At 39.4% G+C, this 24,288-nt stretch overlaps 1 protein-coding gene across 2 annotated transcripts; it reads right to left on the bottom strand.

The window, feature by feature from the left end:
- Positions 1–313: 313 nt before the first annotated feature.
- Positions 314–23,346, bottom strand: stk39 (serine threonine kinase 39). 2 transcript variants are annotated; one of them, XM_034110474.2, is made up of 19 exons: positions 23,007–23,346; positions 21,419–21,531; positions 20,538–20,646; positions 19,700–19,838; positions 19,274–19,329; positions 18,628–18,737; positions 18,297–18,398; positions 17,791–17,924; positions 17,598–17,646; positions 16,805–16,870; positions 14,626–14,697; positions 13,604–13,726; positions 12,442–12,471; positions 11,978–12,034; positions 11,120–11,181; positions 5,026–5,078; positions 4,763–4,831; positions 4,443–4,507; positions 314–1,714 (listed from the first exon to the last, which is right to left on the bottom strand). In XM_034110474.2, exons 1-19 carry the CDS (start codon positions 23,110–23,112, stop codon positions 1,640–1,642), a joined length of 1,590 nt encoding a protein of 529 aa, XP_033966365.1. In that variant the 5' UTR covers positions 23,113–23,346; the 3' UTR covers positions 314–1,639. The 2 variants fall into 2 exon arrangements, with proteins under 2 accessions (XP_033966365.1, XP_033966366.1); XM_034110475.2 differs by lacking the exon at positions 14,626–14,697 and having other exon boundaries at positions 23,007–23,344.
- Positions 23,347–24,288: the final 942 nt, after the last annotated feature.

Here is a 24,288-nt window from a genome sequence, read left to right as displayed (position 1 = left end):
TTGTTTCCTGTTTTGAGTTACCTGTTTTAGATTTGCAGTTAAGGTTTGTTAAACGTTTTTAAATGTTGTATTTGAAATGGCAGAGCAGGTTTTTCTACAGTAGTCACACAAGTGGTTATCGAAAATGATTTAGCTATTTTAAACAAAGTGAGCAAACTCACTCCAGAATGTCAGTTACTCAATAATATCTAACTTCATTTTTCTAACCTTGGAAAACGTGTCATTGGTGTTGCTTGGGATTTTTGGTTTTTGGTTTAAGCAGAGAACATATTTCCTTTCCTGACATGACGCTAATAGAAAACACTCCACGCTGTTTTGTTAAATAATAGCAATTCTTTATTGTTGCTCCTAATCAGAAATTTGACATCAGCTGATTACAGAGAGGAAACAGGGGTAATATGCTGAAATGGTTCACATACTGTACATATAAAACACAATAAATAACTTCCTCATAAAGAATTTAGTAGAAGTTAATATTTACCACCTCAATACTTAAAAATAATTTAGAGCTATTCAACTTGTTTGGACAAACAAATGGCTCGTCACCCTTTCAATAGTTGCCTTTTGGTTTACAGTACTTCACTATATTTTTTGGGAACAGAGGGTTTTGTAGTGCAGCAGGACATAGCAGGGAAATTAAACTGTCGTGGTTTTGTCGATTAACCTGGCATCTGAATACACGCCTACCAGAGCACATTACTAGAGGTTCTGTTTGTCTGATGACAAAAACACACATGTTCATTTGTCTCCAGGGGCTAAGCATCAGCCCAAAAGTGCATTGTAGCTTGTCTCATTAAGTTAAGATACTTGACTTGAACTGAAATGTTAATCAGCAGGTTCTGCTCTTTGTGTGGTCTCAATCATTGTCTACTTTCTTAGGCACAGAAAAATGAACAAGGCACCTCTAACATTTTTGAAGCATTAGCACTGTCGAGAGCAGCAAATTATACACAGTAGCATCCAGGTCTCTTCTTTTTTTCTTACTGCACTGTCAAGCAAATGGGTCCCTTCTTCTCAGTGTAAAAACATGTCTTCACACAGAAATCATTCTCTTTTAAGACATTCATTATGTTATTACGGAAATGTGCTTTACCCACAATTTAACTAAATCTTACATTCTGACAAAGACCTCATGGAAACATCACAAACGAGTGTGTTTTTGTGAGATGCTAAGTCTAATTGTTTTCACTGTGGCAATAAAACAACATAAAAATACCTTCCCATTTCAATAAATAATGAGAGCCTTGCCTTACACTTAGGCAATGTGATGTAAAACAAAAAAAAGAGAAACAAATAAATAAAAAACATTAAAAGCTACATCTTAACCACCTTATGTCACCACCTGAGTACTTCTTTAGGTTCCTGGTCTGTGTCCTGATCTCGCTGTGTGCGCTAGGCGGTGGAATGTTTTAAGGTTAAAGGTCAGGGGACAGTGAGCGGGACAGTGAGCGGGACAGTGAGCGGGAAAGTCGGCGCTTAGGAGGTGTAGGTGGGGCTTGGCTCAGGGGAAGAGAAAATGAGTGAGGGAGGAGGGGGAGGTGTTTTCAGGGTGGGTGTTGGAGAAGATGGTGTGTTCCTCAGTCGGTGTGCCCTGAACTGTCTCCCCACTGTCTCACCTGCTTCAGGCATGAACAGAGCATCAGCTAACACTGAGCTGTGCAAAGCCGATCAGCTTCACCTCGTCGGGGATCTCCGTGTCTTCGCTGCAGGAAACCTGCGTCAGGGGGGAGAAATGGAGAGGGTCAACGGGGGCGGGCCGCCTGCATGCTGACACTCATCTCCAACAACAGAACTAATCCTGCTCTGCCAAACCACGGCGGTGTAACTCCCAGGATTAATCAGGGGATTTCAACTGCAGGCTTATTATTTCACAAAATGAGGCTTTTTCAACCTGCTGGGTTTTAATTAAAAACAATCTAAAAGACAATTTGGGTTTCTAAATGACTTGAATAACAAAGACAACAATTCCCTTGACCCCCACATCTGGTTTAGATATTTCATGAGATTGTCGACAATGAGGACAAATACATATAGAGTATTGCCAGCATTATTGATAAACTATTAGTGGAGACATTCACATCAACATTATTTGTATTAATTACATTACATTTTATGTATGGTAGTATATGTACTCTAGGTTATGATATATTTAGAATGTATAATTACTGTCAGAAAGAAACTGAGTCACATCTGGCCTATTTTGATAAGGTCAGTAGAGAGGAAATGTCAGGTGTGGTAAAAGTTCAGAACATCAGTTATGCAGTCAAATTCAAGTTAAAATAAGACATCAAGAAGCAGTGGCTTGATCTGTGTATTTGTGTATCTCATATCATCAAACTTTATGTATCTTTATATATATATATTAACAATATGTGTACCTTTGGTCAGTGTCTGCTTTTAATGGATTGAGCGACTCCAAATTTAGAGGAAGTGTAAGTGAAAGAGTAGACAATATTATAAATGATGTTTTATATTATTGTGTTTCAAAGAAAATGTTCAGGCGTGCACACACTTGGGTGTCTACATACTTTTGACAATGTTGTGTGTCAAAAAAACACAATATTGATTTGACTGGCAGTTCAACCTTCTAGCACCTGCCATCTCACACCAATTTCAGGCTGTTCAGAATTGACTGAAGCAATATTAAAGGCAGTGTGCATTTAGATCTGTCTGAGAGAAAGCCAGTGTGAATAGGTAACCTGACGGCTTCTACCTGATGGAGACAGACGCTCCCTCACTCAGGAGGTCGGCAGTGTGATCAACACAAAGGGACTGTTATGAAAATGTATCATGGTGAGCTCAGGGTCTCTATAGTAACCTCTTGTTCCGTTAAGTCATTAAGTTGCTCTTTTGCCACCCACACCATAAATTGCCTGCATAAGTATTATGTATTGCTCCTCCTGTGATGGTAATTATTCTCACTGCCTGGGTTTTGTTAAACTACACTCGTAACTCTTCGTTGAGCCACTGTGAGTCTTTTTACAATGTCTGCAGTGGAGCTGAGTTGATTTATGGAAATGGAGGCATGCCCACATATCGGCATGCCCTGTGTGCTCAACACCGCCTCACTCTGACTCTCCAGAGACTCGTCCACCTGCAGAAATCACGAGCTGCTGATAAGGCAAACATGTCGGAAAGGTCACAGTGCGACCCAAAGAACAGATGTTGCTTACCGACGATTACAGAAAGGTCAACTAAGCAGAATTTACATAATTTTGTCAAATCCTACAGGACTGACATTATTGATTTTTCATATTGTTTCTCTTACAAAAGGTGACTTACTAAAATGGTGTTGTGTTGTTATTAACATTATATCTTGATTAGTGAACTGCACCTCTGCTGCAATGTTAGTACTAGTTAAAGCTATCGTTGTTTAAGCTGTACAGGTGCAGATTTCTTTAATAAAATGGATCGTAGATGAAGTTTACTTTCTTCCTAAGAGTTGGTTGGGAGTTTTTGTCCCACAAAATAGTTCACTTTCATCATGCAAAGCTAATTGTTAAGTCATTTGATCCAAAATACAGAAACACTCTTTTTCTTTACAGGGGTACACCGCCTGTGTGCTCTAGTATGAAAGGTTTAGCCCTGCTTTTTTTCTGTCAACTTTACTTGATCAACATAGAAAAAATATCAATTTGTGAATCAATATAGAATTATGGAGGGTAATCATTTACATTTTCATAACTCCAATCTCGTTCACCAACTAAACATCTTTAAAAGTAGTTATTTGCGTAAATTAACTGAAAGACCTTCAGCGTCAGATGTTGGTCAATGCTGAAGCTATTTACTTTGTATGTGACCTTTTGACATGCTCCATCCCTCACACTCCTCACTGTTGGGGAAATATTTTCCAAGGTCCATAACTTTGACCCAGTTTATCAGTTCAAACTGTCCTGACTGAGCACACGCCCCTCGTAACCTTGGCTGCTGTGCTCTCAGTGTTCTGTCTCCGTGTTCCTGCCTGTTGGCGTCAGCTGATAGAGGTGTTATGGTTCTATGTTCCTGCCTGTTGGCGTCAGCTGATAGAGGTGTTATGGTTCTATGTTCCTGCCTGTTGGCGTCAGCTGATAGAGGTGTTATGATTCTATCTTGTTATGCAGCATGTGGATGATGCTCTCGGACTAGCTAAATACATGGGTCTGGGGTAGAGTTCTTCAAATTTGACGTGGCAACTCTACCGTGAAGTCAGAACCTCTGGCTTTTGGACTTGTGATGTGAATTCTCCGGCCGAAGCTCCAAATAAACCATCAGTGTTTGACATCAAAGCTCCTGCTCTTCCCGTGTCTCTTTCCTGAGTCGGTGACTCCCACTGCATTGCTACACAGAAGTTTCCCTTACACTCACTGATGCTTTCAACAACAAGCTGTTTATGGCTTGATGTCGTCAGCCAGGGCAAAGTTGGGAGGGTGTCATCACCCACCATCAGTCATCTGGAAACTCACCAGCTTAAAGGTCAACACTTTGATGGTAGTTGGGTCATCGACAATCTTCTGAAGGTTTGAAGCAACTGTAATGCAGAGCATACAACAACACAATGAAACAAGTACATTCTGGTACATTTTATACAAATGTAGATTAATAAACATTAAGTGTCAATTATCAACACTAGAAATATAAGACATTTTAAGTGCCTCTGTGGACTTGTTGAATGTAATTAATGTGCATCTCAGATATAGCAATTATAAGTGCTGTTTTATGGTAAATGGGGTTAGATGTGTATCCAGACAACACAATTAACCAGAATAAAGAGGTGTAGAATTACCAATAAGAACATCTTGTCCGTTGACCAGGCCGGCTGAGTACAGTTCCTGGGAAACGCCATCAGCGGTGTCTGGGGGGAAGCACACGACAAATATTGGGCCTGCAGCGTTCCACTCAGCAGGTAATTGTGTTAGATATTGAATTAGATACTGTCATGGGCACAGACACTGCCATTACCTATTACCCTCGGAACAATTTTCGGTGCCTGAAGATGTTATCACAAGGGGAGTACGACAAGCAAATCCATATAGAAAAAGCTCTTACCTCGTCCAGGAGTGAACTCAAACCGGATGTCATTCAGCTCCTTCCTAGAGTTTCTGAAACAAGAGACAAGAAGGAGTGTTCATACAAGAGGCATCTGAAATGTCGGGTTTAAGTCTGTTAAACAGCACATTTAAAAAGTGCTGTGTATAGACATCGAATTGTTGGGAACTAGCAAAACCCAGATAATATTTTGACCAATTTGGGGCAGTGGAAACAAGATATAAACAAAGAATTGACATACTATGGTATAGATAATCATCTAGCAACATTAGCATCAATGTGGAGATGGTTTGTGCAGGGTTGCCAACTCTCACGCATCTGGCATGTGACACACGCTTTCACTCTCAATCTCACGCTCTCACGCTGTCCAAACTATTCTCACGCCAAAAACAAGAATACCGAAGACTAGAAACGGTTTTGAAAACTTTTGTCACGTAGTGATCGTCTTCTCAATAGAACATCTTTGATAATGTCTTCTGGAATCAAGATAACGGCGTGGTGTTGTTGCAGGAAGTCCCGACGAAGAATACTTTTGCTGTAGTACATCTCTATACGTCGATACAACTTTACGTGTTGATAGAAATCAACACGTAATGAAATAAGACCCCACGGTTTGATGATTGATAGGTGTGTGGGCTGTCTTTCATGTTGACACACAGAACAATGGGGGCTTTCCACCCTTATCCACCATGTAAAGTAATTCACAGCCTCTTCCCTCTTCTCTCTGTGAGGAGCAGCAGGTTCAGCTTTCAGAACAAAGTAACAGAAAACTAAAATGGCATTAATTTTTTTAAATATGTCGTGTAGTAATAGATTTATTTATTTGTCTTCTCAAGAGAGTACCAGAATGTGTATTTTATGTTAGTATTTAAAAAAATCTCTGGGGAAATTGCAGGCTTGGCTCCAGGTCGCCCTTTTTATTTACTACAAGACAAATGTGCCTTTATATTTCATACAGTTCAATTTGGATTGAGACAGGGAAATAATCTAAACCTCACGCGTGGCGTTTCATACAAATACTGACTTGAGCCTCACGATAATTAATTTTGTTGGATACATTTTCCAGGAAATTATTGCGATAAACGATAATATTGTCGGCACCGTTGTATGACCATTTTAGACCACTGACATAATGATAATATATAATAATAATTGAAGTACATCCTTTCGAACTGCTAGTCACATCTTCATGTCAATGGAAATTTATCGATTTCATTTTTATTTATCGTACGATAAGTCAATGAATTGCTTATCGCGACAGGCACACAATAAAACAGTGGAAACAAACATGTGTTTGACTTTCATTAGTGAATGAAACTTTGTGCCCTTTATAGTCTGTGTCCAATTTTGTGTATTTGTATATATATCCTATATATATGCTAAGGTCCAGCTGCTGACACGATAGCAGTCATTTAGTGCGCATATGTGTAATTAAACCCATGATATCAAAATCTCACTCCAGCCAGGTACCCAAAGTTGGCAACCCTGGGTTTGCGTTCACCTGACAAATGGTTATCCAACTTTGCCTGTGTGTTGTCTGGTGCTGGTAAGTAATGTACAGTGGGGTTTTTGTAATGTTTTTGCTAAAAAAATGCATTAATAACAACTAAAAGAGTAAACTGGAAGGTCGCTAACCAAATCAATGAGCACTTACATGCTTTGCAAAGTGGAGGAGTCTAGTGATAATTCTCATCACTCCCAGCAACTCTTTCCACATTACTCAGTCATTTTGATCCATAGTTTAATATAAATGTAAATGACCTTTTTCCTACATTAGGTAAATGAATTGCGACAAAAATAATGGATATTTTATTAAATGTAAAGAAATTATTTGGTTTACCATGAATGCAGCGCACCTGTTGGGAAAATGTGCTGCATGTGCAGAGGACATGACTAAGTGGGTTTCCCCATACTTCAGTTCAACTGCTCTACTGCATACCTCACACCTGCTGCATTTATTATGATAAAAGTTTTCGAGGCTTTAACTGCAGAAAATGTTGGCATCTGCTTATCTGTGTGAATGTACCTGATTAGATCATGTGCTCTTACAAGATATGATTAAATGGGATTTTAGATTTGACATAAAGCTGTAAAGTAGGTACAGTAAATATCCTCAACATGAGACTGCAGTAAAATATAAGAAAAACCGGCAGATATCAATCCAGCGAGTTTGTTTGTATTAGTGAAATATGCCCTTCAGTACGTAGCATCAACTTTCATTCATCCGCATCACCTGCATTAGAAATCTGTCTTTAAAATGTGTGTGTGTGACAGGGGAGTAGCCCGTCGGTGATAAAAGCAGGATGTGCAGTGCCCAAAAGAAGTAGGAACAGGAAAATATTAATTTGGTCTAGTTAAATAAATCACAGAACCCTCATTTAAAATGAGATTAGAGCCATAATTTAACACGGGATAAGCAAAGACATACATGTATCTGCAATTAGTTTGTGTTGGTAGTAAGTCTATACAACACAGTGGAAGGGAAGATTTTCCATCAGCTTAGCTGAGAGTCAGCTTGACCTTTTACATGTTAGTTGCTGTAGTTACATTGCAAGAAGAAAAACAGGGTAAACAGAGCAGAGCAGATGGACGTAAAAAACGTCTCTTTTCCCAGCAGAGGAAGCAGAGGGTGCTTATTGCCAAGGCTGTCAAGGCAACATGTATGATGTGAGGGACATAATCCTGCCCAAATAAATCATGCCCACAATCTGCATCCTTCTTTAATACCACTCTGAAGAGTCAGTGGCAGTATCATTGTCAGTAGCAAACATTATTTTAAAGGAAAATAAAATAAAAAAGGTACAGTATTATTGTTTTGCTCTCTCACCACAAAAGATAGGTCTGTAAATATTTCACTGGCAAACTTAATGGAGACTAAAGAAATATAAATACATTATTTTTGGTTATTATAAATTATTTAAAATAAACATTAATATATGTAGGCAACTGATATCAGCAGGCCAGCCATGGTATGATATGTTCAGCGTTGTTTCTTTATCTTTACCGTTTTTTTTAAATTGTGGCCTTTCTATTTCTGCTCAAGCTGCATGGAGGCAGGGGTTTCCCTTCTTGAGCCGGCCTTAGGTCCTGGGGATGAAGCTGGCTGTCAGAGGACGCATGAAATTAATTAATTCTAAATAATTGCTAGCATTTCCCTTCGGGGGATAACCAATGAGGGATCATGGTCTTGTTATTGTACTAGCGACACCTAGTGAGAGGCCTGAGGTGGACAGGACTTATGTGGCTCCAAACAAATGTAGCTCAGTGCAAGTTCAATCAGGAAGACCAATATCCTCTGGTGTTATACGTCACTTCAATACTCTCTCCTCTCTCATTAAGTGATCAGGGGCGTTACTCCCCGGCTAGCCAATCATCGCACCCGCTAACCCCTTTAAATCTGCTCTTCCCTCTCCGTCATTTCAGGTGTCAACGCGCAACCCTCCTCCACCCCTTCGCCTCCTGTCTCCTAATACAGGGCCAAGCTAAAACCTTCTCCCTTCAGACCGGACTGAACTACTTGTCACCACCACCAGTGTCTAGACCCCGGGGGGTTCATCGGAGCGGTTTTCCCCTCCTGAATGATCATCCTGCAAACCGGGGCCTAATCGCCAAACATCATTCCCTTCACTTGTTGTAATCCGTCAATCACTATTCCTTCAAAATATGTGTCCCTGTAATAAACATGTATGTCATACATCACGTCTCTCCTGATTGAACTGAAGATGGCAGCAAACTAAAAACGCAAATACATGGTGAGGAAGTTTCAGACATCTACTGTTTGTCTAATATTTATCAAGAAGATAACCTGACAATCTTTTGTTACCCTTTGTATAAAAAAAACACGTAAATGTCACCTCTCGACCGAACTGCTCAGTGAAATTAATGTGCACCGTGCTATTTGGGCTATTGAGCCCAATGACATTGCACCAACAGCGAGCATATTATGCAAGTCTGAACTTCCCCGTCAAACTGCTGACAATACTCTTCTCGGGAAACAACTGCGCCTTTGTAAGTAACAGATTGAATGAGATCCAAGCTAAATGTTGACAAAAATCCAATCATGCTGCTGTCCCCTGTCTCGCTGTAGAGGGGATCATATTACCATAAACTGCTAATCAGCTCAACTCCCTTATTAGTACGGAGAAGACACAAATTAGTTGTGTATCTTGTTCTCTCGCATGCAGATACTTTCATGAACTCACCATTTCACTTCTGACTTTTACACATTTTCACATAAGGGTGTTATGCTAGTCGTATAATATTTAACAACTGCTAACCAGACTGAGGTTTTATGAAAGCATCTCTTTACGAGTTAACATTGAGACCTAGAAACATTGATATTCTAGATAAATGTTTCATTCAATCACCCTACTTAAATACACTGCTTCTTATATTGCCTCGCACTATTTGTGGCCATAAATATCATATATTGTTCTGCCCCCAAATCATGGGAACACAGCCAAAGATAATCCAAAAATGTGATGCAGTCACTAATCCTATGATATCTTCTGTGCTGATTCCCTTTCAAACATACCAGCCAAATTATTTGTATCAATAAAAAAGGTACATTTACTCTTTAAGAAACATCTTCTCAGTCTGAAGCAGAACCGTTCTTTCTGTGTCCCAAAATTCCCTTTCCAATTGATTGCTCTTAAGACGACATATTCAGCATTTAAAGTACACATTGCACACCAGAAGGGGAGAGATGTTATTCACCCTTTCAAATCGGTTTTTTTTGCAAATTGCTGCTAGATCAAATATAATGTAAGTTCTGTCAAGTGTAGTGAAAGGCATGTCAAAGAAGAGGGTTAAGTGAAAGGCTTTGGTTATCCACCACGGCATGTATTAACATTTGAAAGCCTCATATTTCTAAGAAAAAATGTCATTGGGATTCATGGCTTTACCTTTAAGAAGGCATCCATCACATGTCTGAATATATGTCTGCTATGCAAACCAGAGAGATGATGTTGATCAGGATACCAGGATAAGAGCATGTCTATTCAACGAGAGCTGGGATGATCGTTTGTGTTGTATTTGTAGTAAATGTTAACCACTAATGTAATCTGCTTCTCGTGTTCGAGCCACAACATCCACAGATTGATCAAACATAATTAAACCATAGATAAATATTGAAACCGAGGAACCAAAACATCCTAAACCATCACAAAACATTTTAATAACCAGGTCAGAATAATGAGCCCCCAAACAGTGATTTGTTCCCTGTTGCATCCCGTCCACTGTTTTGTTATAAAGCAGAGGAAAAACATGTCTCTGTGTGCCATGCTGGACGCCTGCGGACTGTCCTTCAAATGTCTGTTCAAGCAAGAGTGTGTTCTGCAACCAACTCATCAGGGAGCTGCAAGGCTACCGTCCAAAAAGGAACCATTTTCAGTTTGTTGCATTTCTCTAAAACCCTTTCCTCTTTCTGTGTTTGCATGTTGAGAAAAACAGCAAGGGCAGATCAATTCTACATATTCAGATCATATAACAGTTATTAAAATAATTGCTAAAGCCTGCCTTGCTTTTCCCTTGATACATAAGTTAAAATGAAAGTTGTCTGGGGCAAAATCGTAAGCCTCCACTTTGCAGTTCAAATATGTTCATGAACAGCAATGTCTGTGATGCTATAGCAAGAACCAAAGGGTGGCATGAAAGGAGCAGAGCAGATTGTGGAGCACAGCCAGAGAAGCAATGGAGTGAAACCCCCCCTCCCTACGACACCACCGGTGAGACAAAGGGAGACGAAGGGATTCGTGGCAATGCCAGATCCTGGCCGTAGCAGGCAAAGAGGTTTAAATCTTAAGGACAAAATAAATTGATGATGTACCATCCATCCATCCATCCATCTTCTCCCGCTTATCCGTGGTCGGGTCGCGGGGGTAGCAGTTCCAGCAGAGAGCCCCAAACTTTCTTTTCCATGATGTACCCAGGATCATAATAAGTAGTTTTCTACAGTATATAAATATTGTGGGGTTTTTTGTATCTGCTTTTAAGACCGTGTTGCCATGAATTATGCAAATCTTTATTTTCTTTAGATTACCTTGCAATGAGCCGATGATTGAGAACATTATGTGAAAAAGAATATCTGTCTCACCTTAGCCGTAGCACCATGTTCAGAGCACCTTGACAGTAGGAGGAATTCACATACGGTTCAACCTGCGTGAGAAAACAGCTGATGGTGACACTTCAAACAAATAAAATAAAAAAATCATGAAAGGTATAAGAAGTTGCACACAGATTGCAAAGCAGAAAGCGGAAGGGTTCTGGTCATTGTCAGAAAAAAAGTAACACTCGCGGTATCTTTTCTGAATCTTCCTATTTTTGCAGGGAAGGTTGTATAGGAAAAGAAAAGGGGCAAAACATAAAAGGTGTATTGTGCAAGGAACCATTACTGTTATCCATACCATATTACAAATGGGTCCATTGGAAAGAATGGACAAGAGTAAGAAATGACTGCCGAGAAGCCGTCACATGTAATTCCACAAGACTACACCTCAAACTACTTTGGCTCATTTCCAAAATGACAATAGCCTTAGAAAATGGGCTGCAATGGCAGTAAATCCTAAAATGAGATACAGCCAGATACTGAGCTCACACTGTCAGGGAGACGGCCATTTACTCTGAGTTATTACTGCTAAGAGCATCCTTCCAGGAGACATTCTCACACACACACACACACACACACACACACACACACACACACACACACACACACACACACACACACACACACACACACACACACACACACACACACACACACACACACACACACACACACACACACACACACACACACACACACACACACACACACACACACACACACACACACACACACACACACACACACACATAGTATCCACATAAATGGAAGTACAAAACAAAAAGATCGCTGTGGAACTAAGGTCATTGAATCGTGACAAATTAGAGCTGCGGCTGAATCCCTCACCTGGGGATGCTGAATTGACAACCCTTCAATGGGGACATTGTTGGCATTCTCCTCATTCTGGGAGGAACAAAATGAGAGGCATAATGCTATTACATCCTTTGTAAATATCAAATCAGAGTTCATCATATAAAGGAAACACAGGAAAGTCAATCCAAAAGCATCAATGAGGAGCAATCTGCTGGCTCTGGCCGACACTCCAAAACAGGTGCTTGGCTGTTTTGATTAAACTGCGTAAAGAACTGTGCAGTGAAATAAACATTCATAATTGAGTTCATTTTCTTACACAAGCTTGAGCCCGAGAAGGCAAGTTAATTGCATTTCCCAAAATGCCCCTCTGCCAAGTTATCAAGTTATGCAGCGGCAGAGAGGATAAAGATTATTTGTCTGCTTGTCTCTTCCCCAAGAGGAATTTATATTTGTATTTGCAAGTTAACATTGGAGTTCGAGAGGAGGAGCTAACTTACATCTTTGGCCTCATCTTTGACCCTTCGTGACTGGGGGGAAAAAAACACACATTTACATTTTCATATTCACAGCTTCACAGCAATAATGATTCATTCATCTCATTCGCTTCTGAAAACACCGTGTGATGTCCACCCTTATTGCATTTTTTGATTTGCATATGCTGTATATCTGTTGGTTCATTTGTCCATCTATCTGCCTGTCCAAACATAAAGAAACATGTCCGAAATCGTTTGAAAGGAAACTTAAAAAAATATTATTCTTATGTCTTGAATCAATACATATTATTTGTTGCATCATACATTAAATCTGGCTATCTTTGTCAAAGGGCTCTTTGATCATGGCTGGCTTCTTCTTTCTGCCTCAAATCCTTGCAGCTCATTACAGCGACCTCAGCACAGGCTCTGTCAGAGATAAGCCTTCCAAAAAAACTGAGTGATCAGGGAGTGGAGGAATGTGCAGGGGGGGGGGGGGGGGGGGTTACATAACGGATTAACTAAAGGTTTCGACATGACATGCAACGACAATTACCAACAGCTCAATAACAGAAATTCAGAATACATAAATAAAGCTCAATATAAACAATAATCTTTAAAGGTCTCCTATTATACTGTTTTTAATCAATATATAATAGGTATCAGATATATACAAAACATGTCTCTGAAGTGTTTGGCTCCAAACACCAAACAGATCATTGCAGCAAATCCCATAATCCCCTCTGTTTCAGCCCTGTTTCAAAAGTGCTGATTCTCTGTCTGTTACTTTAGATGAAAATAAGGAGCCCCTCCCCACGCCCCTCTGAGAGATATTTGGTTAAAAAGAACATAATGGTGCTCTAGGAGGAGATTCAGGTGATAAGGAGGGGGGGTATCTTGATTGGTTATTGGCTAATCGTTATGACATCATAAAGTGGACAAATTCTGATCAGCTCATTTTCAGGGTTTCAAAAGTGAGCGCATTTTTTTCCCTGAAACTTTCAGAATCTCTTTACACAGAGGGGACACAGGTTTATGTATAAAAGACATGAAAAAGTAGTGTTTGCATAATAGGTGACCTTTAAGATGAATCATATGCTAAAAAACGTAATCCTACTCAAATGCATTTGCAGATTAATATAGAGACTGAGTTAATATATAGGAATACACTCCGCTGAGAGCCACCTACCCTGTCCTGGTTCACCGCGGCCTTGCCCTCCTCGCTGCTCTCGTCCAGCTCGTCGTCGCTCCACTCCCAGTCTCCGTCCTCCGTCTTGTGCAGGTGTCCGCTGGAGCCGGGGACTCTCCTGACCTGAGACACACAGCCAGCACACTGTTAATGACGGCAATTTGATCTGAATTGATATATTAGTTCAATGATTAGCAATCGCATGTCAACGATGCAAAGTGAAAATGTCAATACATATATTCACGAGAGGCCTTTATTTTGGACATTATTAACTTGTAAAAATGCACATACATACACAATGAGAGGATGTTTGTTTTTTTGAAAGACATTTAAGCAATTCAATTGTCAAATGATATTCTAGTTGCTTTTTGTGAGTTGATATAAAAGTCAAAACGGCATATGATATCGTGTAAAATTGAATTTATAGCCCCAAAATGTAATCAAATCAAAAGTGAATTGCAATATATGTATCGATGTCAAAAGAATAGATACTTAAAACTTCTCATTCACATCCTCATTTAACTCACATTTTTACAGATAGGTGGTTTATCAGTTTGTAGGGTATACATACAAACTTACAAAGATGACTTGTGTGAATGTCTTCTCATAGTTATATAGTACTCTCCAATAGAAACCATTCAGTTGCTTTTAGTAAATCTATCAGGTTGTTAGGCACAGCTGGGGTACGGCACATTGAGAACAGCACAGTACAAGGGAAAACTCTATAAATCATATGAAGAGAAAACGAAAGAGAGATATTCAATGTGACTTGGTTAAACAGCAGTATTAATATAACTGCAAATGTTACCAGCATCATAAAGCAGAGTCACTACTAGACCCTGTGAGTTATTGCGGCTCCGCAGTGCGTTCAGTGTGTAAGGAAAGCAACACAGGTCTTTTTTAGCAGTGTGAGGCACCACAGCGTTACAGAAGAGAGAGCACATGAAACACTAAGCCACTAGCACCAGGGGTTATATGAATGCCCCAGCGTCAAACAAGGTCAAAGTGAAAAAAAGCACTACCGCTGTGGTGGTGTCAGGTTTTTTTTCCAAACCTGACATAGAACCGAGGCTCCCCCAGCTGTGCTCAGGGTCCTTGAGCAAAACAGACACAGATCAATGCACCCAGCAGACATACAAGACCACCCGATTTACATTCACACACAAAAACAGCTTACACACCGAACATGAAGCTCATAGAAACATGCCTCGGGAAATGTTTGAAAATGTATTTCAATTTGAGTCGAAACATTGTACAGAATGTCAAAGTGTTAGTAAAAAGTGGTGCCAGTGTGTGCAACTGATGCACCTGCAGGTAAAATGCCATGTTTGAAATCTGGCTTCAGAAAGAAAGCATCCATGCAGAACTTAATCATTATTTCATCATGATCTGTGCGCTGGACCATACATTTGAACTCAATATCGATCCTTTTATATGTTCCAACTTTTCATCATGGCAGTGATTCCAGCACACATTGGTTGTAGGCCACTAATGTCCAATCTTTAAACTATGAAGACTCAAATTGCTCATTTGGAAGCTCTATTGTGGGTGTCAGGATGCCCTCTGCTGGTGACTCGACCCACATGTACCTTCAGTTCATACTAAATGAATGATATGACGGAACTTGATACATTTCATAGTTTATATTTCTAATACGAGTCAATAAGAGACAATTTCCCGTATTCATCATGTCCTTCTTTTATAAGGAGATTAATCCTGAGTTTTCCCTCCTTTAATTACATGCATTCATTTAAAATGACTTGGTTGGTGACAGATGACTGAAGGATCTGCCATCTCCTCTTCATTTACTAGAGTATGTTCAAGGACACAGTAGACCTAAACAGTGAGGTTTTATGACAGCGCCCTGCTTCAAGTCTCGTCTCTCCTTAAACCCACATAGTACTTGTTCCCAGGGAGTAGAATTGCATGTGTTTACCACACAGGACAGAAACTACAGGAACATAACAAGAACACCAAAGAACAGAGGGTTAGAAGGGCAGAGGTAAACTATTGCACTTTGACAAGGTCAAGGTGGTTTAACATCTTACTGTGAGACTGCAGTAGTCTTAGTCACAGCAACCTAGAAACAAAATATGTTTGCAAGCGTTGGGTATGAATGCATAATGAAGACGGTTCTGTAGGTCAAATCAGCACAAAATAACAAGGACACTGCTCGGTGGCTCATACATTTCATCCACCAAAGATATCGAGTGAAACAGACATTACCTGGATGTATTTACAGTACAGTGCTTGCTCTCTATTACAGTTCTAAAAAAAGTGTATTTAATGCAGTAAGCGTGGAGTAATTTCCATCTTGTGATACAATGGCTACACAGCATATCGAATGCAGTTTGTAGAAGTATATTCACAAAGTGCCATCGTTCAGATCAATTCTCATATGCTTCAGAGATTTCAATACAGTCTAAATTGGAACATTGGTGTCTTAAATTAATTGTATTAACCTAAATATAGAAAATGGTTATACCTATTTAGCAATAAGTGCTTTCCAATTCACTGTTATGACTGCAAGAGATTCCTGTAGTTACCACTTTACCCATCAACACAACTCAACAACACTCAACAGTTGCCTCAACCTTTATTGACACCCGGTCCTGTCTGTGCGTAACAGTAACGTCACACACAGCTACAGCCCTGCTACCCACGATGCCCTACATTGACTCTGGAGCAGTCGGTGAATTTCCAGCCCTCCACTCGGACACTCTGCCTTCCAGCAAGAGCCCTCTGATCCCATTTCTGTCATAGCTAGTCAGGCGAAATATTATGTGAAGCCAATATCAGCTGTGCCTGAAAACTGCACTTCCTCCCAGTAAACCGTGACCAGTGTGCAACTGAGCGAGCGACCTAAATTAAGTGCTCCCTTGTGTTTCCTGATGTTAACAATTCATTTAATCCTGTTGATGTTAGTGTGCCACATACGGAGCCACTGCGAGCCAGTGACGCAAGATGTCAATACATCTATGCCAGTTTAACTCAGCTGCAGAGTGGCCCATATTTTTACATAATCTACAAAACAGTTTAGGTATAAACTGCGTTTGAGGGGCTGAAGAGAGTCAGAGTGCGTAGTTTGTGTTGACTGTAAATGATACCTTCTGGAGGACTACTGTCAATCCCAGCACGTCACACGAACATGTGTTCGTGTTTAGTCAATAACTGACACAGGGAGCGTTTGGGTCAACATACCTTCTTCGCTCGCTGGGCAATCTTTGGTGCACGACACAAAAGCTTTTCAATCAGATATTCTTTGTTCTGCAAGACATAAATAAATATCATTAATACACATAGGGAATTTAGTGAATGCTTTTGGGTTCATGTTATTGCAATCAGTTGGTAAGACTCTTTCCAATATGAAAAACCATAATCTTATACGCACTTTACTCTGCTTTCATGCCATTATTGACAACAATGCCTTTATTATCGTAGTACTGAATACTGAAATTAGCACCCCTGTGTACTGAATCCAGAATCAATATATTGAATCAGGACATGATTATCGAATCGAATCATGAGATACAAAAACCTTGAGTCTTCTGCTTTTAGATAGCAGCCATCACAAGTCAACCTTATTTGTTTATTTGCAAAACATTTATTAAATCCTGACGGTTACGTTTAAATTAAATTAAAAGTAAGACCAGTGACATATGAACCTGCATTTCAGGACACACTTGAAAACAATCATAATGTTCAAATATTAACTTCGACACGGATATAGAATTAAAACAGGGAAAGATTTCAAAGTTGTATTTCTATACATTGTCATAATTTCTGTGATGATATATTATAATAAATAGTGTCTTGTCAACTTTTTTTGTATATTGACTGACGTACCAAAGGATGCTTTGTGATCATAAACATTGAAAAAACCTGAACATACAGGGTCGAGTCATTGTTGGTGTTGGCAAGAGGCCACAAGCATAACAGTAATAAGAAAAGCAAACAAAGACGGCAAGTAAAATATTTGAGATTAAACGAATACCTTGGCCTTTTGGAAGAATTTACACTTCAAAAGCTCTGCTGCTGTCGGCCTTGGGATAAAGAGAAGCACGTTGTTGACAATATATCACAACACAGCCCACGCTGAATTTGAATCAGGTGTTTTTAGTTGATCACACATTGCATCATCTAATTTCTCTGAAATATTTGGTGTATATATGGAATGTGGTGCTGACCTTTTGGCTGGATCCTTCTGAAGGCACATGGTTATTAGTTTTCTAAACGATTTGCCGTATCTTTTTAGCGCTTCCTTGTCTTCTACACCCGTCTCTAGAGTGGGTGGATCATTCTGTAGGGTGAGCATTAAAACCTGACGAGACAAGAAAACAAAATCTAAATCACTCTGACATTTCAGCAGCAGCACAAATGCTGTAGTTGAGGAAAAGAAACTCAAAGCAGGAAACTGTTAGTAGAAGAAATGCTGTGAAAGTGAAAGCAACCCATTCCTTTAGATAAAATGGTTGACCCAAGACCAAAGTTATAATGTTGTTTGCTTTCTCAGTAATAGCTAAAGCAGCACTTTTTTTGCTAATGATGAACCTTTATAGAAAAAAGTAGGTTTTAGAGGAGAATTTAGTTAGTTCTTTGATTTGACATTGCTTGCGAAAAGCTACAAAAATAGTTGTAATGAAGACATTACAAGGATTCGATAATAGCCAATAAAAACATCCAGAACTCTCACCTTCATGGGAGGGTAGCGGTGATAGGGTGCAGAGCCTGTCGCTAACTCTATGGCTGTTATTCCAAAACTCCAGATATCTGCTTTGAAATCATATCCTCGAACCTGTGGATACAAAATAGTAATAAATACACTTAATCTCAAGAGCATTATGTTAATGTTGTTATTTTAGTGGTTGAAATAGCAGAAAATAAACAATACAATGCTAATACCGTTATACCAATAAAGGGATTAGTGCTAATTGCAGCAGAAGCTCTCAGATAAAAACATTTAAAAAGAAATAATAAAAAACTTCACACCATGCCTTTTAAAGTATAGATAAAGATAGACTCACCTGTTCCATCACCTCAGGCGCCATCCAGCATGGCGTGCCAACAAAGGTCTTTCGTACTTTGTTTCGAGTCATATCCCCCCCCGTGGCTAGGAATGCGCTTACACCAAAATCTGAAAATACAGATGAATAACCAATGCATTGAAAATTAAAACAATAGACATGATATACCTGAAAGGGTACAATATATATAGCATTTTTTAAATAAAAAATGTTGTGACATGTAAATACTGTGCGGTTTAAAGAAAATATCAGGACATATTAGATATCATTTTGTAATGTTTTTAACCAATACAATATAAGTGGACACCTTAATAAGGAGACCAGAAAATATTTTGCTCAACTTCTTTACAGAGTTTTTCAATTATTTGCTGAATAACGTATATTGTATATATCTTAATGTCTCTTAAAAACGTATTATCGGAAAACCTGTTAAATATCCTGTCAACACATTTTCAAGAAACATTATAAGTCTCATGTTAGTGGTGCTTTATTTATGAATTAACAACAACACGTTTATATTTGCATCAACTTCTATGTGAGTTCCTACAATCTGTGAATTCAGTTCTACCATCTAGGCATTCCTGCTTTTGGTCTTATGATAGGAAAGTGTGAGTGCGACAGTAGAGTAGAATCATGTTCGACAAACCTGCAATCTGAACAGATCCATCTTCTCCCAGTAGTATGTTCCCAGCTTTCACATCCCTGAGGTCAACAAAACGCAAACACATTCAAACAACAAAGTCACGCAGAGCAGCATTGATTCTTCCGTTCGTGTAACGTGTCCCACAGCCCACCACCATCTGGAACTCTGCCCAAGGGGCCGACAGAGGACCAAGCCTCGTGACCTTGAAATGCTCTAAGTTTAGAGAACACAATAACCGCACTGTTTGGCAACAAATGTAATTAACCATTAGCCATTTGTTTAACTCTCTCATCCAGAGAATGACAGCATTTTATATGTTTTATACAAAATGCACACATGGATTGTTACTGCTAGGTTTCCTTAATTATTATGATGAACTACTATCCGCAACAATAGATTCAGATTCAAGTTAAATGTTAAAAGTCTTACCGATGAATCTGTCCATTTCTGTGCAGGTAGTCCAGGCCCTCAAGGACTTCTTTTAATATAGTAGCAATAATAGGCTCATCTAGCGCTCGATTTCTGTCCTCTTCTTTGTTTGTGTGCTTAATTATATCCAGCATAGAGCCTTAAAACACACCATAGAAAAATAAAAACATTATGTTAATTTTCCACATATAAATGAAAAACACAAATCAGCTGCAGTGTTACCCTGAGTCATTACATGCTGAATATCCAGGCGCAAAGTACATTCGTCTCTGCTAATTGCTTGTTGTCCTTTAAAGAGAAAAGCTTTATACAGTACATTAGAGTGAGTAACATCACTGCTGTAACTCCTTCACAAGTGAGAGCTGTAAGCTGTTTACAAAAGCAAGCAGCCAAGAGTCTGATACTGCCTCCTGATAACTGTAATGAAGCCAGAATATAACACTGAGCTGGAAGAATACTTTATGAGGATTTAAATCTGATGTTTTTGAGGATACATAATGGAAAACAGTTGTTGAAATGCTGATTAGATTGTTGTTTAATTTCTTCTACGCATCACTTGTGAAGAAAAAACAAACATGTTACTTCTAATGTCTTATTTATTGCCAGTTGTAACTTTTAGAGGCTATATATATATATAGAGAGAGATTATAGATATATGAAAATTAAAATAGTCAAAAGACAATTAGTATACTCGGAATGACTACACAATAAATCTACAGAATAAATTAGATTTAACAAAGGCAGCTGTTCAAAGCAGATCAAAGCATAGACATGTAGCATCGTCACATTCACTGCGCTTTCATTATAAAGACATTGATAGGATCTGGTTACAGTTTACCTCCACTCAGAAGCTTCATGACTAACCAAAGTTCATCCTTCACCACAAAGGAGGTGTAGTAGGTGACAACATTGGGATGGTAACACTGGCTCATAGCTTGGATTTCTTTCTATTATGAGTGAAAAACAACAGGAGTTATAATGTGTCAGGGGACGTTCAACTGGAAAGATAAGTATAGAAATTGTTACTCAGACAGATGCCCTATTCACACGGAACTAGGATTACCATTCGCTGAAATCATCTGTGATCTTAATCCCTTGCTAATGATCAGTCCCCATTACTTATAAAGTAGAGATTACAGCAAAAAGATGGCCAAACATCGGGGCCACCTGAATCGGCATCTCTTTGTGTTTTGTTTCGCAATTATTTTTTTGTTTACTCTGGGCTTATATTCTGCCTTTTCCCAGGTCCACCATTATGAGGGCTGCGTGGGCAATTATACATACAAAAATATGAATGCATTTTGTTGGCTCAGTCAGGAGGCTCAGCTCCAAGAATGGCATGAAGATCCATTAGCACAGCCAACAGAACAAGATGTATTTATATTAGCATAAATACGCCTATATAAATGTACTGTATAAACTAATATATTAGAAATACATTTTATACATTATAATATTTAAATTCAAGTTAATATTATGCAGTCAACATCATATACTGTATGTGGTGTCGGTGTCAGAAAATTGGAGGAGAATTCCGACTTTTTTGTCCCGTGTGAATGTGGCGTACAATACAGACATGGGTATTACCTCTTGCAATACTAGTCCTGTATAAATAGGGCTTTACACACAACAATAATAAGAGGAAAATAAGTCAAAGTAAGATATTAGACAGTGATACAAAGACATTTAAAAAAATAAGCCTGTATTTCATGTACTCACTAATAGCTCATCCATGCTAGTCTGGCATTTTTCCAGGTTTATTCTCTTTATGGCGACGCGCTCCTGTCTGGGGGTGCAGAGGGCCGCCTGCACCACAGCTGTGGCCCCGCTGCCTGAAATCACAGACACAACATAGCAATGACAAAGTGGACAGGAGCACAGATGGACTCGCTGCAAAGACAGCTGGAACACAACTCTTAAATTCATCGGTCATTATGTGCTGGCGAACAATAACATACGCTGACTTATATACACTTTTTATTTCAATGTGACGAGTTGTTTACTGTGTTCATTCAAAATCAGGTCATGCTGGGGCAGTGACGTTCACACCAAGAAGCGGGGACACAGCGTATTGCTTTTCAACTGTAGTGACAGATAAGGAGAACGAGCACACACAGAAGATCTGGGTGCTTACCAGCTGATTATGAGAACAGAGGGGGGTCTCCCTAACTCATCTGTGCAGACCACAGCTGGGGTGCTACTTCTTATCAGCAGTGATATGACTTGTCAGCTCACTGCCAAAAATATTCAGGCAACTTCCTTTTGCAATAGGAGATTTATATTGTTGTTTGTAGTTAGTTAATAATATTTCTTAAAGTAAATGATCATGACATCACTGGAATTGAGCGTTATGTGACTTGTGCTGGCATATCACTTTTTCAAACTTTGAAAAACATTTAATTCAAATGAAAATTCTACAGCACATATAACATGTTCATAAATCTACAACAGGCATATCAAGAGTCTTCTAAGTATAGTGACAGAAAACACATTATAACACAATACATAAAACTGTTGAAGTATATTTGTATATAGGTTTATGAATGTAAACAAGGCTTAACAAGTGATTATGTAAGTGTACAAAGTGAACTGCCTTTGACCTATAACTAGTTATAAATTGTAGTGAATTCATTGATTAAAAAACTCTAATGTAAGGAAGCTACTTTCCTCCGTTTATACAATTGTATGTATCATTGAGTTTTACACTGTTTGTCAGATATAAAAGGCACATTTAAAGACATCGATCTCTGGGTCTTGAAAAATACAATTGGCATTTTTTCCTTTTTTACTAACATTTTGAAAGACTAAAACAACAGTTATTAATGACGAAAGATCATAGTAAGTTACATGACCGCAGGAGTTGACTCTATTTAGGCTAACTGAACGTTTTACTGGCGTTAATGTTAACAATTTGAATTTCAGCTAATTTAACAACTATCATCATATTACCCTACCCTACCCTGCCAATTTGAGATGATGTGTATTACATTCTGTTTACGTGCCATCACAGATAGCACATAGTATAGGAATAACACATAGTGACAGCTACAGCATCTGTGATTTAGTAATGGCTAATAAACTGGACACGTGAGAAGGTCACTATAATCCAAGTCGCATTTACATGCAGCTGATGCAGACCGGTAGTTTTTAAAAGTGCCTGTTAACATCCGCATTGCAAAGCATTGCAGGAGGCTACTGCTTATAAAAAAAAAGCCGGTAGGCCCCTCATCGTCATTCCCAGCTGATAACTCGTGTCTCTCCGTGATAAAACACAGCGTAGGCCTACATCACATCTCCCGGTACTAACCTATGACTTCCTGCAGCTCGTACGACTCTCTGGTAATTGGCCAGCTGGTTGTCAGCGCGGGCTGTGGCTGGAGGACCGGAGCCGGAGACTCGCCTTGATCCGCCATGATGATGATGATTCTGCGCTAGTTAGCAGCCTCTCTCACAGACAGACACTGAGAGACTGAGAGAGAGAGAGAGAGAGAGATAGAGAGAGAGAGAGAGAGAGAGAGAGAGAGAGAGAGAGAGAGAGAGAGAGAGAGAGAGAGAGAGAGAGAGAGAGAGAGAGAGAGAGAGAGAGATAGAGAGAGAGATAGAGAGAGAGAGAGAGAGAGATGTTACCTCCCTTCCTCACTACAAATATCAGCTGGCGATGTGACAGTGACACAACCATGGACACAACCCGGAAAATAACGGACCGCACGCGCACTGACATGCCAGTTGACTACACAATGGTTCCATACACACAGGAAGTACAATGCAATGAATACAAAGCACTGTTACCATCTAAGGAGACTGACAGGTTGTTCAAAAGGCAGCAATTCCTATCTTTAATTAATTATTGTCTTATTGATGACTATTCTGTTAAAAGAGTGTCTAGACGTTGGTTAAATAAAATGTGTAAAATGACTTGGCAGCCGTTTGTGTGAGACAGTAACACGTATGTGTGACGACTTCATGTCACATGTAGGCAAAACTGCAAGTGACGTTGCAATCAATGGCCGGTAGATGGCGCCATTACATATTTGTATTGTCATCCAGTATCCCAATCTTTTAAAAGAATAGGAGGAATTCCGTTTGTATTGCTTTTGATTATGATGTATTGAAATTGCCTGTGAAACTATCGCACTCCACTCCAGGGTCGGCTCTAGAACAAATCGAATGGGGGGGCAATCATTTACAAAGGGGGGGGGGGGCACAAACTGCCGTCAACAACCAACACACAAACACCAACGCAACTTCAAAAAACATGCTGTAAAGTCTATTGTCTTTCACACGCATTGCAGGGTGTAGTGCTATTTTATAGCGCACCTATTACTTGTGCATGCATGCACGGTTGTGGCACGACCACCAAAACAGAAACATATAAGGACATAGGCCACCATATGAACAAGGGTGCAAATGTATTTAGTATCCTATCCATGTGAACATGTTTTAGGTGGGTGTGGACCTAACCTCCTCTAGGAGGGTCTGGGGGCATGCTCCCTGGGGAAGATTATTTTAAAAATATTGAAGTTAAATGCATTAATCTGGTGCACTTTGAGAGCAACATTAGGATATCTATGGATAGTCTACATCTCTCA

The sequence above is a fragment of the Pseudochaenichthys georgianus genome, chromosome 21, assembly GCF_902827115.2.
Source record: "Pseudochaenichthys georgianus chromosome 21, fPseGeo1.2, whole genome shotgun sequence".
Taxonomy (NCBI): domain Eukaryota; kingdom Metazoa; phylum Chordata; class Actinopteri; order Perciformes; family Channichthyidae; genus Pseudochaenichthys; species Pseudochaenichthys georgianus.
This window is presented reverse-complemented; position numbering and strand designations above follow the sequence as displayed.

Excerpts from the sequence above, each read along its gene's own strand:
- stk39 (XM_034110474.2), bottom strand. The coding sequence starts at position 23,112 with ATGGCGGATCAAGGCGAGTCTCCGGCTCCGGTCCTCCAGCCACAGCCC. Across the intron at positions 18,399-18,627 it reads CGCCTGAGGTGATGGAACAG|GTTCGAGGATATGATTTCAA; the intron begins GTGAGTCTATCT and ends TTGTATCCACAG. Across the intron at positions 13,727-14,625 it reads AACCTGACACCACCACAGCG|GTCAGGAGAGTCCCCGGCTC; the intron begins GTAGTGCTTTTT and ends TGTGTGTCTCAG.